This window comes from Bactrocera neohumeralis, chromosome 6 (genome assembly GCF_024586455.1).
Source record: "Bactrocera neohumeralis isolate Rockhampton chromosome 6, APGP_CSIRO_Bneo_wtdbg2-racon-allhic-juicebox.fasta_v2, whole genome shotgun sequence".
In the NCBI taxonomy this organism is placed as follows: Eukaryota; Metazoa; Arthropoda; class Insecta; order Diptera; family Tephritidae; genus Bactrocera; species Bactrocera neohumeralis.
In genome coordinates this window covers 66,034,777-66,049,030 of record NC_065923.1, presented here as the reverse complement: position 1 = coordinate 66,049,030, position 14,254 = coordinate 66,034,777, and the positions used below count along the sequence as shown (strand labels likewise).

Sequence of the window (14,254 nt, the reverse complement as noted above, 5' to 3'; positions counted from 1 at the left end):
CGTGGGTGGTGGACCAGCAGCCAGTGAAGGACTCCCTTGTAGCTCTAAGGCTTTCACCTGCATTCGCAAAGGATTAAACTTAGAAGCAAGTGTTGCTTACTCTCCACTTCTGTTGCATCTATTTTTATTGTGTTGGCGTTGAAAGTGCCAAAAATTGTGAATTGAAGTAATAAAATTGTATAGTTTAGCTGCAGGACATGAAAATTTATATGCACGTTCAGCATGAAAGCTCGTCTACAGCTAACAAACACACATATATACACCTCAAAGCAATTTCAAGTTACTTACCTTTCTGGCAGATAAGACCACTAAAGGTATAATAGTTACACATCGGTTACGCCATTGCAACAGCTATCAGGCTATCAAGCCATCAAATGAAGTGAACATGTGGCCAATTCGGTGTCTGCTGGTGCTGCCTTTGCTGCAGCTCGAACCACCTGCGCTTTGTCGCTCTAAATTCGATTATGGCGCACAATATGTTGGTTCAAGCAGCCCAGCGTGCTGAGGTCCATTTAATGGCCAAACATATATACATATGTAAGAAGGTAAGCAGTTGTAGGTATGCACTTTATCGCAAAGCTCCCTCGTGTGCTTGGTGTGTTGTCTAAATTTCATTGCGCCAAGTATTCATTTTACAACCATATTAAAAGCAGCTTTGGTGCATAATTGATAGGTGTTTGCTATGGTAATTGTTGTTTTTGTATATTGCAGCAAATATTAAGTTAATTGAACAAAGACTCTGGGTAGTGGGCGAGATTATTGGCTAAACTTCAAAGAAAATTAAATACGCGAACCTTATACTCACAGCAGTAAAGGAGTGTCATTCGTTTGCGATGGGTGGTGGGGCTCTATACTTTCAGATTGTTCAGAACTTCTTTCGAACCTATTGAATATTCGCAGGTCTTCTTCTGAGTCGAGGAGTAAGTTTTCAGCACAATAATGGTTCGCTCGCTTTCGTTCTGGAAATTTCGATGTGAAAGAGGAACCTAACTCTGGTCGACCAATCATTGAAAAATTCGATAAAATTATGGAAAAGATTTGACCAGGACCGTGACATAAGCAGCAATGACATTGCTAAGGAACTTAACATACATCATCAAACGGATTTTAACCACAAAAAAAAGCTCGATATTTGGGTACTTCATGAATTGTCTGTGAAAAATTTAAAGGACCGAATTAACATCTGTGATTCTTTGCTGAAACGAAATGACATTTCTGAAGCGAATGGTAACAGGAGCCAAAAAATGGATCAAATACGAGAATAATGTGCGAAAAAGATCATGGTACAAGCATAGAGAAGCTTCACAAATGATCACTAAGCCAGGATTGACGCCTCGAAAGGTTGTGCTGAGTGTTTGGTGGGATTGGAAAGGAATCGTCCGCTATGAGCTGCTCCAGCCTGATCGAACGATTGATTCTACATTTTACTGTCAACAACTGTTGAGATTGAAGTAAGCAATCGATAAAAATGGCCAGAACTGATCAAGAGAAAGGGCCTCGTCTTCCATCAGGACAACGCTAAACCACACACATTTTTGATGATCGGCAAAAACTGGGAGAGCTTGGCTTGGAAATATATAGCCTTTAGCCTAACCTTTCATCGTTGAACTACCATTTGTTTCGGTCAATGCAGAACTCCCTTAATGGAGTAAACTTGGTTTCAAGAGAAGCCTGTGAAAATTACTTGTCGCAGTTTTTCGCTGACAAAATAGAAAAGTTTTACACGGATGGAGTAATGTCTCTACCATTGTTTTGGTCGATTAACTGAGAGAGATTTAGAAGATGCTCTACACATCTCATTAGGCAGTGTGAGTCATATTTGAAGTGAAATTTTCGGTTTTAGAAAGCTGTGCCCACAATGGGTGCCGCATTCGCTAACAATGGAACAAACACACATTCGAATGCGACTTTCTCAGCAACACTTGGAGCGTTTTAAAAAGACAAAAGTGGGTTTTGTGCTTCAGTTCAACACTATGGATGAGACTTGGATCTATCACCATGATCCTGAATCAAAACAAGAGGCTAAAGAGTGGTGGAACCTGGTTGTTCGGCTTCGAAACGAGTCCGGAAATCAGCCAAGAAGGTTAAGGCATCAGTTTTTTGGGATGCGAAAGAAATTTTCTTGGGGATTACTTGCAAACTGGTAAAACAATTAATTCTGAATATATTGCAACCTTTAAGACCAGTTGAAGAAAATACCCACTTTGGAGAAGAAAAAAATCTCTTTTTATCAGGACAATGCACCGTGTCACAAGAAAATTTGACAATGGCTAAAATCTATGAATTAAAGTTCGAATTGTTGAAGCATCCACCGTATTTACCAGATTTGGCCGCCAGCGAATTCCATTTATTTCCAGAGCGAAAAAAATTTATGCGTGCAAGCGTTTTTCATCAAATGAAGAGATCATAACGGCTGTTGAAGCGTGTATTGCAGACCTTCCGGATTCTAACTTCAGGCATGGATTGTGTTAAAGTTCAAGGAGATTATACTGAATAATAAAGTGATTTTGAATCATAAAATTGTGTTTTTCTTATCAAACGACAAAACTTTGAACAACCTGGTATAAAGTTTTAGGAGAACTGCAAAACCATTCACACTTTTTTTACGTCTTCAATAAATCCTTAAAACGAAAGGGAAATATATGTATACACATTACTATAAACAAGAAGCGCAAACTCAGTACCTGCAATTTTTCCAAATATTAACTTTTCGCACATTCAAAAAAACATGCCCATTTAAGCCACCACAACTTCATTAAACTCTCCCTCAACTGGCTATATTTTTGAACTAATTACCCAACTCGTTGAATATCTCAATTAACAAATTGATTTATTAAAATTATTAACGCAAATCCCTGGTGTGTTTTGTTTGCAAAAAACAAAAACAACTGATACAGAAACTGAGATTTGTTATTAGATACAAAAAGAAAGCCTCAACTCTATTAGCATCATAACCCCACTTTTCTAGCTGGAGTCGTTTTCCTTGTCTCCAATGGTTTGAGTGGCTAAAAAGTTTAACGAGCCACACTGACATTTAATTAAGGTGACTTAACAACAGCGGCAGGAGAAACCATCAGCAGCTAGCATAATAACAACAAACAATAATGCTAACTACAAGCAATATAAAGAATCTGCAGCACGATAACCTCCCTAACAACCCTGAAAAACGCTTCATACTACTTCGTGACCGATATGATGGGCTCATCTGCTTTCACAACAGTTGACTCATGAGTTGCGTAAGTCTGCCACAATGCAAATTCAGTCAGCCATGCTACGGTACAGTTGTTCGACTCCCCATGCAGTCTGGACCGACTGTCTCCCGGCGTACTCGCGCTGTGTCCGTTTTGTTGGTTTTTGTTCGTTCGCTTGGCACACAAATGAGTCTAATTAATAACGAAGCATTTGCCACATAATTCACTAATAACGCAGCGTTGCCATATTACTTGCCAACATTTGCGGTGGAGTATGAGTATGGGATTACAGTGATTATTGGTAGTTGGGTCACATTTAAATAACACATACTCGGTTGTATAGTGGTACTATGTTTGTTAGGTTAGGTTGTGTGTGGGAATATGATGGAGATGAGTGGTTGCATAAAGATTAACTTTTCAAATTACTAAAAGTTAGATGGGAGTTGAAGTATGAGGTCAGCTTTTGCGAGATTGATTAGGCATATTATTTGCGTGAAATATGAAAGGTGCGCTTACAAAAGGGTAATACGTTCAGAGTTTATAGAAGTTTGAATTGATACTGCTCTAGAAGTGGCGCGAGGTAAAATTAATACACTCTTACTAATGTTTTCGGCTAAAACGGGGCTAATAGTCCCATTTTAAAATGTTTGCAGTCAACTTGAATTAATAGGTAAAACACCTTATCAAAAAATGTCGTTATTACACCTTATAAATTTAAGAAAATGTAATGCTATATTTTCATAAGAACTACTCTAACGGCTGCACTAAAAGGTTAACCTTTTTACATTGCACTGGAAAGCTCTGCAGCGAAATCAGCTACAAGTTTGTCAGCGTTAGGTGAAACAGGGAAGCGGTGCATAAATAGACCACATTACAAGAGGGCAGTTGGCACAGGAGCATGCGACCCACCAGCGGAACTCTTAGCATATTCACGGACGGATCAAAAGTGACTGATATAGTGGACGCCGGGTTCTATTGCGCGGAATTAGATCTCAAATGACCTTCCAGACGGGAGTCTTTGCAGTAAAAAAGCTGCTAAGGTAGCTAATAATGCGGGAAACATAAAGAAAGTCAATATATACGGGAGAAGAAATAGTTAATAAGATTGTCTAAAGTGTCCAGTACAGGAAAAACGCAAGTCGCCAAAAACGATACATAATAAAATTCCCGAAAGGGCTGATAGACGGATAAGAGTGAGATGGAATGCCTTAAAGGCATGCAGGATCGTCAAATCGTCAAGATCATGTGTAATGCTGCGGAAGGAAAACACGCATGCCGTTTACTCACACGATATCGAAAAGACTACAGGATGGTTAATGGGGTAGTTACAGATCACAACTTAGTTCTTAGAAAGAACAGTGAAGTAGGCATGAGAGAGACGTTGGAACACCTTCTCTGCTTCTGTCCGTCCTTATTTAGAACTCTGCCGAGATATGTAGGAGGAAGTTCAAGGGAATACATATAGCATCTAGTCTATATTAAATTTCGTAAGAGGCATTGACCACCTGTGTGAAAAAACTGTAGCCAAAATTAAACTGCTTCTGGAATTACAAAGGGCTTGTAGGCTTAACCAAACCGAAATGATATCTAAACACTAAAATGACTCAAAGAAATTCCATACAGCTAAAATACCCTTTATACTATATTGACGGGTTATCGTGGAAACAATCGTGTAGCTTTCATGCCTTAGTAGGCTCTTCAAAATACCTCCATAAGACCTTTGCAGGACAATCGAATTTAGGAAACCTGATTGGGGATAGAATTTCTACATTTAGCCTTACTAATTATTAAAATGACATTATAAATTTAACTTAAGCTCATCTGACCGTCAAGCAAACAATATTTCTACTGCCCAGGAAGTAAGCACCGTCAACAATTGGGTAGTCTGGATAAATTAATCGCCCAGAAACGTTTCTCATTGCCAATGTGAGAATAATTGTGTACCATCAGGACAACCTCAGGCATCTCGGAGCAACATTGGGAGTTTCCGGATTTGACAGCAAGTGATTACTTCCTGTAGGGGGAAACGGCGAAGGATTTTGCTGGTGACAAATGTTCTTTAAGAGAAATTTTCAGAAAATCGACTTTTATATTTAATAGCTCAGCAGAGATGAGTGATGAGAGTGACACTAAATTACGAATAAGATGTCAACGTGGCTAAATACATAAAACCTTTAATTTAATGCAAAAATAATAGATTTTCTTTTTTATAATCATTATAATCTTCAAACTCTAAGATCCTCAAACCTTTCCAATTCCATCTAAAAGCTAACATAAAGCTTTGCACGGAATGATCTCCGACTATTATTATACATCTTCTTGAGTGTATCAAGATTGGCAATGTAATCTGAAACTATACAAAACCATCATTGGACCAGTGTTCGAAAAAAAGATTTGAAAAATCTGTGGAGCAATAAAAGATAATGGTGAGTGGCACATAAGGTAGAACGATGAGATAGATCAGCTTATGCAAGGTGAAAATGTCATCCGCGTTATCAAAGCGCAGCGGCTAAGATGGCCCGTTCATGTTGTGAGAATGGACCACATACGAGCGTAGAAGAAAGTTTTAGAGGACACAGTATTCACCACTAAAGACCGCGACTAAGTTGAATTGACGAACTGAAAGAAGATATGAAGTATCTTGGCATACATAATTGTAAAGAAACGCAAACGAAATGTTTGAGCGTACAAGATGATGTATTCTAAGTTCAATGTTTTACATTTCGATAATTTCTTATTCATTTTAAAATCAAGTGTGAGTTACTAAAGATTCTAAGGGATTCCGAGATCAAAATGGTTTCTTCTTTCTAAAGTTTATTGTTCATTCAGGAAACCACAGAGTTGCATCACTCTTTCACACTTTGTGCCTCTAAATATAAATTTTCGGTCAAAAAAATAAATGCTGAAAAAAAGATAACAATAAATTTCAAGACAAACGAAAGAAGAGTTCATTTTCTCCAAAACTTAAGTCAATTTGGTAAACAAACATAATAAAGACTGCAACTGAGCAGAATTGTTGCGGAGTGCATTAAAATGAAATAGTCGAATTGCAGCATGCAAAAAAATCATCATAAACGGAAATGAAAAAAATGACAACAACAAGTAAAAATACAATGAAATCACTAACTTAATACAAGGGCTGCTTTGTATAAACATACATAAGCATGGAAGTTATAAAAAACTTTTTACTGAGCTCATTACAAGAGAAACCCAAAGCTCAAATTGTAGTAAAAGTAAATAGACTTGAGGCATGTGCAGCATTGTTCCCACTTGTGTAAAAATTTCTTGTTGCAGCATGCAATGGTTAACTGTAAAAAATGGGAGCATTGTTTTGTGCAAACAAGTGTCTGTTTTACAATGCAAGAAGTATTGCAGAAATTCTTAAAAAAATTGGCCAAAATCATAAATGTTGGAGAGCAAACGAAATAATAGTAAATAAATGCAAATTTTAATATACTCTTGTTTAAATAGTGCTAAGCAGAGCAGAGTCAGCAAGAAAGGAGTAAAATTACCGATGTAAAAAAGTTTACAACTCTTTGCAAGACTGATAAGGGTCAATGACTTGAAATTTTCGCTGAGGTGGACTATTTAAAAAGTTGCTTTTTTTGGAAGTGAGTAAGGTGAAAACAATTATGTAGAAATAGAAGTGGTTATTTTCATTGAATTTTTTATGAAGTTTTGCGAAGCTGCAAACCTACTAAAATATCAGTAATTGACCGCTATGAGCTGACAAGCTTTTGGTAATACGCTAACCTTCAACTAGATCTCTGCATCCGAGTTTGGATTAGTCTAAGTTCACAAAACGTCGTTTGATATAAGCAGCCTTCACTTTAAGGTCACTTAATCAGGAAAAGATATTTTTATTGAGCTGCTAATTTCAAGTTTGATCGGTGCGCTGGAAATGCAGCGTTCTGCTGTAATAGTTCGATCTGAAATTATATTCAGAGGTCGCAGAATTGTCTTCAAAAACCATCCGATACTTAATTTCGTGAAGATATCTTTGAAATAAAAAAGTTTTCCATTCAAGAACTTTATTTTGATTGTCTAGTTTCTATGGCAGCTATATTCTATCGGTCCGTTATCGGTGGGTTCCTCAAGTAAGCAACTTCTTTGAGTTCGATTTTTAAAACCTGAGAGAGTATTTCGCGAATATAGAGTGATGGACGGACAGACAGACGGATATGGCTGACTCGACGCAGCTGGCCACGCTGATCATTTATATACATAATTTATGAAGTCAAGGACGTTTTTTTCTGGTTTAAAGAATCTCCGCTAATTCACGAAATCAGAAATAAATAGTGGTAGTGGTAAGGGTTGAGATTATCCTACAAAGTATAGGTCAATGCTTGATTTTATTTTGATGTTTCGATTAGATACCGACAGACGGCATACGGATTACTTCTGAAAATTTTCTTATTCGCTTATGGCACCTGTTGGTTGTTTTGAAAAAAGCAGTAAATGAAAATAGGTTATTGTGAAAAACCTCAATATCAAATGCTTTGTCTGCTTCAATCTTGAATTTTTGTACCCAAACATTTCTCTTTTACGCAGATTGTAAATTGATATTAAATTATACTACTTATTTTCATTTTCAAGCATGCGAAGCTTTTCGAAGGATACTAAAAATAATGCCAGCTATCATTGTAGCTGAAGGTGCTTGCGCAAACTAAGGGGAGACACATGAAGAGAACTTCGCAAAGTTGGCTGTGAGGGACAGCGTGAGTCAAGAGGTAACTGTAGCAAAACAATCACTTCAAATGCTTCAACTGGCACATAAAAGTGCAAGTGTATCGCTCTCGTATGCTGCGCTATGGCCTCAGGTTTATTTGCGAGTGAAAAAGTGCAAAACAAAAGTAATAACAACAGCAATTGTTGTAAAATGTTTAATGCAAACAATGCACTTTTTCGATTGTCTATTGCAAAGGCACGGAGGTGTTGTTGGTTTTTATATATGTATATTTTTTTAGTTTTTGAGGAAAGGAGTATAAATATTTGCAGAAGTTGCAACCTTGGTTGACTGTCGTTTGAATATACATATATACATACGTTGACTTTTATAACACACTGTACGCTGCAGTTTTTGAACTTATTTGTGGAGGCTTTGGTTGGAATAACAGTGTGTGTGTGTGAGTGAGAGAGTGAGTTTAATATGAGCATTGCCTTGATTTGAAGGCGGATTCATACACATTGCTATTGGTAAGGAAAGTCTTTGTATATGTAAGCTGTGCACTCATACTTCAGTTACACTCAGGGACTCGTGGCATTGTGTTTTTGGCTTCCTGTAGTTCCTATAGGTGCTTGCACTCCCAGCGAGTCTATTGCACTTTTGTGCTTTCCTCTATAAACATATATGCATACATCTTCGTATAATATATTCTCATATTGTTTATTCACATGCATTTTCGCATATGGTTTCACCATAAATTTGACTATAAAAATGTTTAGTGCCGCTTTACTCTGCCACTATCACGAATATCAATGATTTCGTCGTAAAGATTTTTTAAATTTTTAGTTTTCAGCTTGCTTTTACTATTATATAATGTCAGTGTAGCAACGTTGGTATTTTAGAATTTTATATATTTCTTTTATATTTAAATGATCATGAAAAATAAGTGGAAGGGTTTGGTAAACTTTATTTCCTTCAAAAATAAAGTAAATAATAATAAAAAAAATAAAATAAATTGATGCGCGAATATTTACAAATTTGGTTGGTAGAAGGTGCCGTGACTCATAATAGAGTTCAACGTCTCCAAATTTACGAAATAAACACAACTTAGAAAAGTCTGTCTTTAAAGTTGAGGAAATAGTTTGAAATAGATGTTTCTTTTAAGAAATAGCTTCGGCGTGAGAATTTGTTATCACTTTTGAATCTCATTAAGGGGGTATTCTACTCTAGAATTTTGAAAAATTCGATTTTTTTTTCATATATTTAAAGTTTGACCCTTAAGAACATATCCTCAAAGGATTTTTAAAAATTAAAATTATTTTAAGAGCTACAGTTACTTTAGTGACGCAGTACCTAGCCCGGTTCGGCCGTATCGAATTTTTTAAACGCGTTTTTCTCGAAACTACTTTTTTTCACACGGTACCGGCATTATCTCAAGTTCTATACAAGCGATTTACTTGAAATTTTGTGTGAACCTTCTTTATATAATCCTTTATCGTTCCTATAAGCATCGTGTCAAAATTTTTGTTTTTAATTAAAAAAAAATCAGGAATTTCAAGAAAAAAAAGAGTAAAAAATGATTTTTTTTCGTGTTCCCTGAGGTAGGGACTATAACAGCATCCTTACTGATTAAGAATTCCTTTTGATTTTTTTTCAGTCCACCAAGATAGTCAGGATCAATGTCACCAGGATGCGCCATTTTTTTACAACTGTCTCTCCCTCCCCCCCTCTAATTATTTTAATTTTTAATATTTTTTTGTAAAATTTTTTTTTTTGTGTTCTTAAGATATCAATAAAAACACCATAATAAAGTGGATAGTAAAAATATTAATTGCCTTTTTTTTACGACACTTTAAAAATTACCTGAAATTCATGCTTCTAGAGTAGAATACTGCCTTAAGAGATTTTTTTAAACTAATAAGAGAAAAATTATAAAAATGTTTTCTAAAAACTGTCAGGTTTCGATCTTGAATTCAATGAATCAGTCTATCCGATGCACAACGCGGAACCATCATATATGAAGTCAGTGAGTATTTTCGGTTGTTAAAGATTCTGAGAATTTCAACAACAATTAATTTCCATTTAATATATCCTTTTACCGTAAAAGAGGCTAAATTTTCCATTTCTGTAGTTGCCCAAGTGATGATAGCTGGGGTTATGTTCATATCAGTTATTACGTATGTATTATTTATTATTTCAATCATCCAGTACTGAAGACTAAATTTAGTACTGAAAATACATTTTGAGAAAAGAGCTTTCAAGTCCGCAATATAAAATCGGATACTGAATTTAGCTATGAAAATTAATAAAAAGTGTTTCGATTTGATTTTAACTACCACTGTGAATAGAAAACCTTTAACGTTAGGTATTTATCTTAGAGGTGGGCTAGTTTTCCGGACGTTAAGTTCACGGTAACATTCTGAATAGTTCACAGAACCGAGAGAGGATGGAGCCATGTGTAGAATCTCACACAAGTGAGGAAAATTCTCTGACTCTCATTCACTTGAGACTGGCCAGAAAGACGGTTCAAGCAGCAAGTCGTAGACCAAGTATCCTCTGGGAAGCCAAAAATACACCTATTTGAAGGTTCCCAGATAACAGATGTTAATTTTCGTATTTAATTTCTAAATTGTGAAATCTGGCTCTTTATAGAACCGCTTGGTTGATAGGTACTTGCACATAGTAGTATTACACTAACATATTCTTATTCTCAGAATATAACCTTGGATATAGTTTGCCATCTTTGTTCTAACTGGTCATTTGTAGGAGTAATCTTTTAAATCTTCTGTGGAATAATCTTTTTAAATTTTTTGACCATATAGCATAACATATACAATAAATTCTAACCATTTAATTTTAAGAAAACAATAATCTCGTACCACATATGTAAGTCCACTTTTATTGCTTAAAAATCTTTAAAACACTTAACATTTTACTAGCATATCTTTAATATACTCTCCAGACGCTTCTAACAATATAAATCACGTTAAATGTCCTTGAAACTCCCCCAAAGCAGCTAAATTAAATCTTTTTGCACCAGAGTAATTTCTTTTATTTGTATCATAGGAAGCAAACATTCTGGATTCGGGATACCAGCAAGAGAAGAAAGCGACTATTTAGTTGGGTATGAAAAAAGCAAGTATACACTTATGGATTCCAAGCACATTCCATTACAATGTACCATAAACATGCAGAGTATGAGAAGAATGTGAAGCTACAGGTCCTTTTTCGAATACTGAAGGAGAAAACAGCAAGCTGGTCAAGGATTTTAACAACAATTCGAAAATAAAAACGAATGATGAGGAGAAATCAATGAGGAAATGTATTTCGAAGAAAGTTGACGGTACTTGAGTGTTATCAGAAAAAATGGCGTGATTGCGATATAAATATATCGAAAGAAGGTTTTTCCGTAAAATCTTAAACAGGAATTTTCGGAAAATGTTTGGACCGAAAAATTTTACCTTTATTTCAATAGTATCAAAAAATTATATTAATAATTGCTAGTTTATTTTCCTTTAATCAATTCAAAAGATATACAGCTATTTTTCTGGGGTGAACAAATACTTTATTAAGGGTAATTATGAAGTTTGGAAATCCGAATAAACTGAATTCTTATCTTTCCATCTTTCCATTAAAAATTTGGCTCAATAATTCAACAGGCAAGCCATCATATCCGGTTTTCTATTGTTTGAAAAACTATATAAATATATTCGAGCAGCGGTAAAGTTAAAATATATGTATATAAAATATAATATTTTTAAGAGTATTATCACAAATTTCGAACAGCATTTCAAACGTTCGAATTTTTTTGTTTAATATTTCTAATAGAATTGACAAATTTCAATGTAGTAGTAAGGAGAAATGTATCAATTTCGAAAAAATTTCATATGTTCGAAAATTCGAACATCTGTCCAACTTAAATTGAAGGGGAAAAATTTTGCTGGAGAAACAAATTAAATACATTCACACAATTTCGAAACGTGAAACGAGCGCAAAATAAATATATCAGAGTGGTTTTCCCGAATATACGAAAAGAGAGCAGAGATCCAAAACATTTTCTCAAAGTGACAGCACGTGCTGCACAAGAACGTACTCAGACCAAACACGTTTACTACGAAATATTACACTCAATTTGGACTCAAGTTCAAAGGTAAAAAGGTAAATAAGTAGCTGTTGAAAGATTGAGCAACCGTAGTTGAGCCAATACTGGAGAAAATTTTGTACCATTGGCGGTGGTAGTTGGTATGGTCATGGTGGCAATAGTATTGTGTTGCTGACAGCGTTGGTATTGGTGGATTGGGGTGACTTTATTTGTGGATACGGAAGTATCACAGGGATAACACCGCGTGACACGTGAGTTTGCGAGCTGAGCGAACTACTTAAATGAGAGCGGCGGAGAGAAGATGCAGCAGGGCTTAGCGGTCTCGTGAACGGCAGTATTGGAAATTGAAGGTACTTATGAGTAGTTGCTTGCCATTTGTAAGTGGTATGAGCATTACAATTGGTACTGAATTGGGTGCTGGTGGTGGTGGTTTCGTAAATTGATGAACACACACCCCGAATGCCAACTGTCGCATTGCCCGACAGTCACACTGTCTATTTATTTTATTGGCTCGTATTGCTTGGTTTACTGATTACATGCGAGTTGGGTTTTTGAGTAGAAATTTTTGTGGGTTACAGAGCACATGTCGTGCGCTACGTGCCACAGTCGTGCGTGTACACTGCTGCGAGTAACTATTAACGCCAAGTAGCGCGTATGGAGTAAACTGGATAGCACCTCGAGTACAAGAATATTATTTGACGTAAATTTTCGAGTATAAATACGTGTGCCTTTACTGACGGTACTTCAGTACGACAAGCGTTACGCTGCTGAGTGGACGCATCGAGCGCTTGAACCGAAGTCAATAGGAAGTGTGTGTGTGTCTAATTTTGTGAATTTTCAAACGAAGCGCAGAAAATACGAAATTTTTTACGACAAACTTTTCCGAGTGTCGAATTTTTTTTGGAATTTCTGAAAATTATTAAAAACGAAACATGGCTATACCTTTCTATGAGCCACGCCAACAGCCCTCAACTGAGTGCGATCAAATTGATGGACATTTTCCACCAGCACCGAGCAGTCAGTCCGTGCCAATGCCGACGGCAAATTTTGGTGCGCCAACGGCCACAAATCAAGCGTCTTCTAGCGGAAGTACAGCAGCGCCTGTTTTTGTAGCAACAGCTACATCGACGGCTTTTTCAAATGCATCCACAACTTCAAGGATTTCTTCGGCAACAGTTCCTGCTACAGCCATTCCAAGCGCGTCTTCGAATTTAATCCCTGGCACTTCTGCAGCTACAGCAACTTTTTCGATTTCATCTACAAATCCAGCCACCGCCGCTTCCTTGTCGTCCAATTCGCATTCTAACAGTTCCTCCGAAAATTCAGACCCGTCTTCAGCCGCTTCCATGACGGAGCCGCTACCTTGGAAGCTGCTTGCTGTGGCTATGTGCAAAGCTTTAAAACAATATTATCAACAAACGGGTTCCGCAGATGTCTTCACCACTGCTGTCATCGAGATATCGCCTAGCGGTGTAGCTGGTGGCGCACAACCGTCAACCGCCGGCAATTAGAGACTTGCTGGTCAAAAAGAAGTTACTACAATTTTACGTTCCTGGTCGAGGGGTCAAAGGCATTGCAAGTGTCCAGTGTACTGTGTGGTAAAGCTCCAAAAAAGCGCAATTGTGATTATGAGAATCTCCGAACATTTGACGGATTCCGAGAAAAATTTGAAGTATTGTATATCCGTCGGTAAAATGCTGATTAAGCGGAGCTCAATAGCCATTTTATGAGAAAGCAAATTATTGCAATGCATTGTGAGATATAAGCGTAATTGTGATAGCGTTTATGTTCTAAGAATGAAAAGTTTCATTAGACTTAATTAAGAATTAAGCTGATTAATTCAAATAGAGCTAGCATAGATTTTTGTAACTAACGTATGTAATAGCATAATTTATAATGAAGTTTACAAATAATATTTTCACGCCTAAAATTAGTTCCAAATCACCACTGGTTTAAAAAAAAAATATTAACAATTTTTAATTTCAAAAATTAGTTTTTCAGTTTAGTTTCATTCAAAGCTTTAGTTTATATAAAAGAGTAACATGTGTACTCATAAATGGCGCATATAATTTCAGAAGAACTAAGAACAATTTTTTTAAATATTTTGTAAATAATTTTTTTTAAGTCCTATTATATATGTATATTCTAAGTTTCCTTTATAAGCACAATTATTTATTACTTCAAATTTAATAAAAACAAAATATTGAAAATTAAATTTTGTGTTTGAGCAATTCTTTTAATTTTAATTGGCTGTTTATCAAATATTTGAAAACATTTAATTCATAGTTTTCTGAA

General features: G+C 36.1%; 1 protein-coding gene across 1 annotated transcript; it reads left to right on the top strand.

Moving 5' to 3' along the window:
- Positions 1–12,579: 12,579 nt before the first annotated feature.
- LOC126761338 (uncharacterized) lies at positions 12,580–14,025 on the top strand. The gene has a single exon (XM_050477401.1). The coding sequence runs from the start codon at positions 12,892–12,894 to the stop codon at positions 13,468–13,470; it is 579 nt and encodes a 192-aa protein (XP_050333358.1). The 5' UTR covers positions 12,580–12,891; the 3' UTR covers positions 13,471–14,025.
- The last annotated feature ends 229 nt before the right edge of the window (positions 14,026–14,254 follow it).

Coding starts and splice junctions, on each gene's coding strand:
- LOC126761338 (XM_050477401.1), top strand. CDS start 12,892: ATGGCTATACCTTTCTATGAGCCACGCCAACAGCCCTCAACTGAGTGC.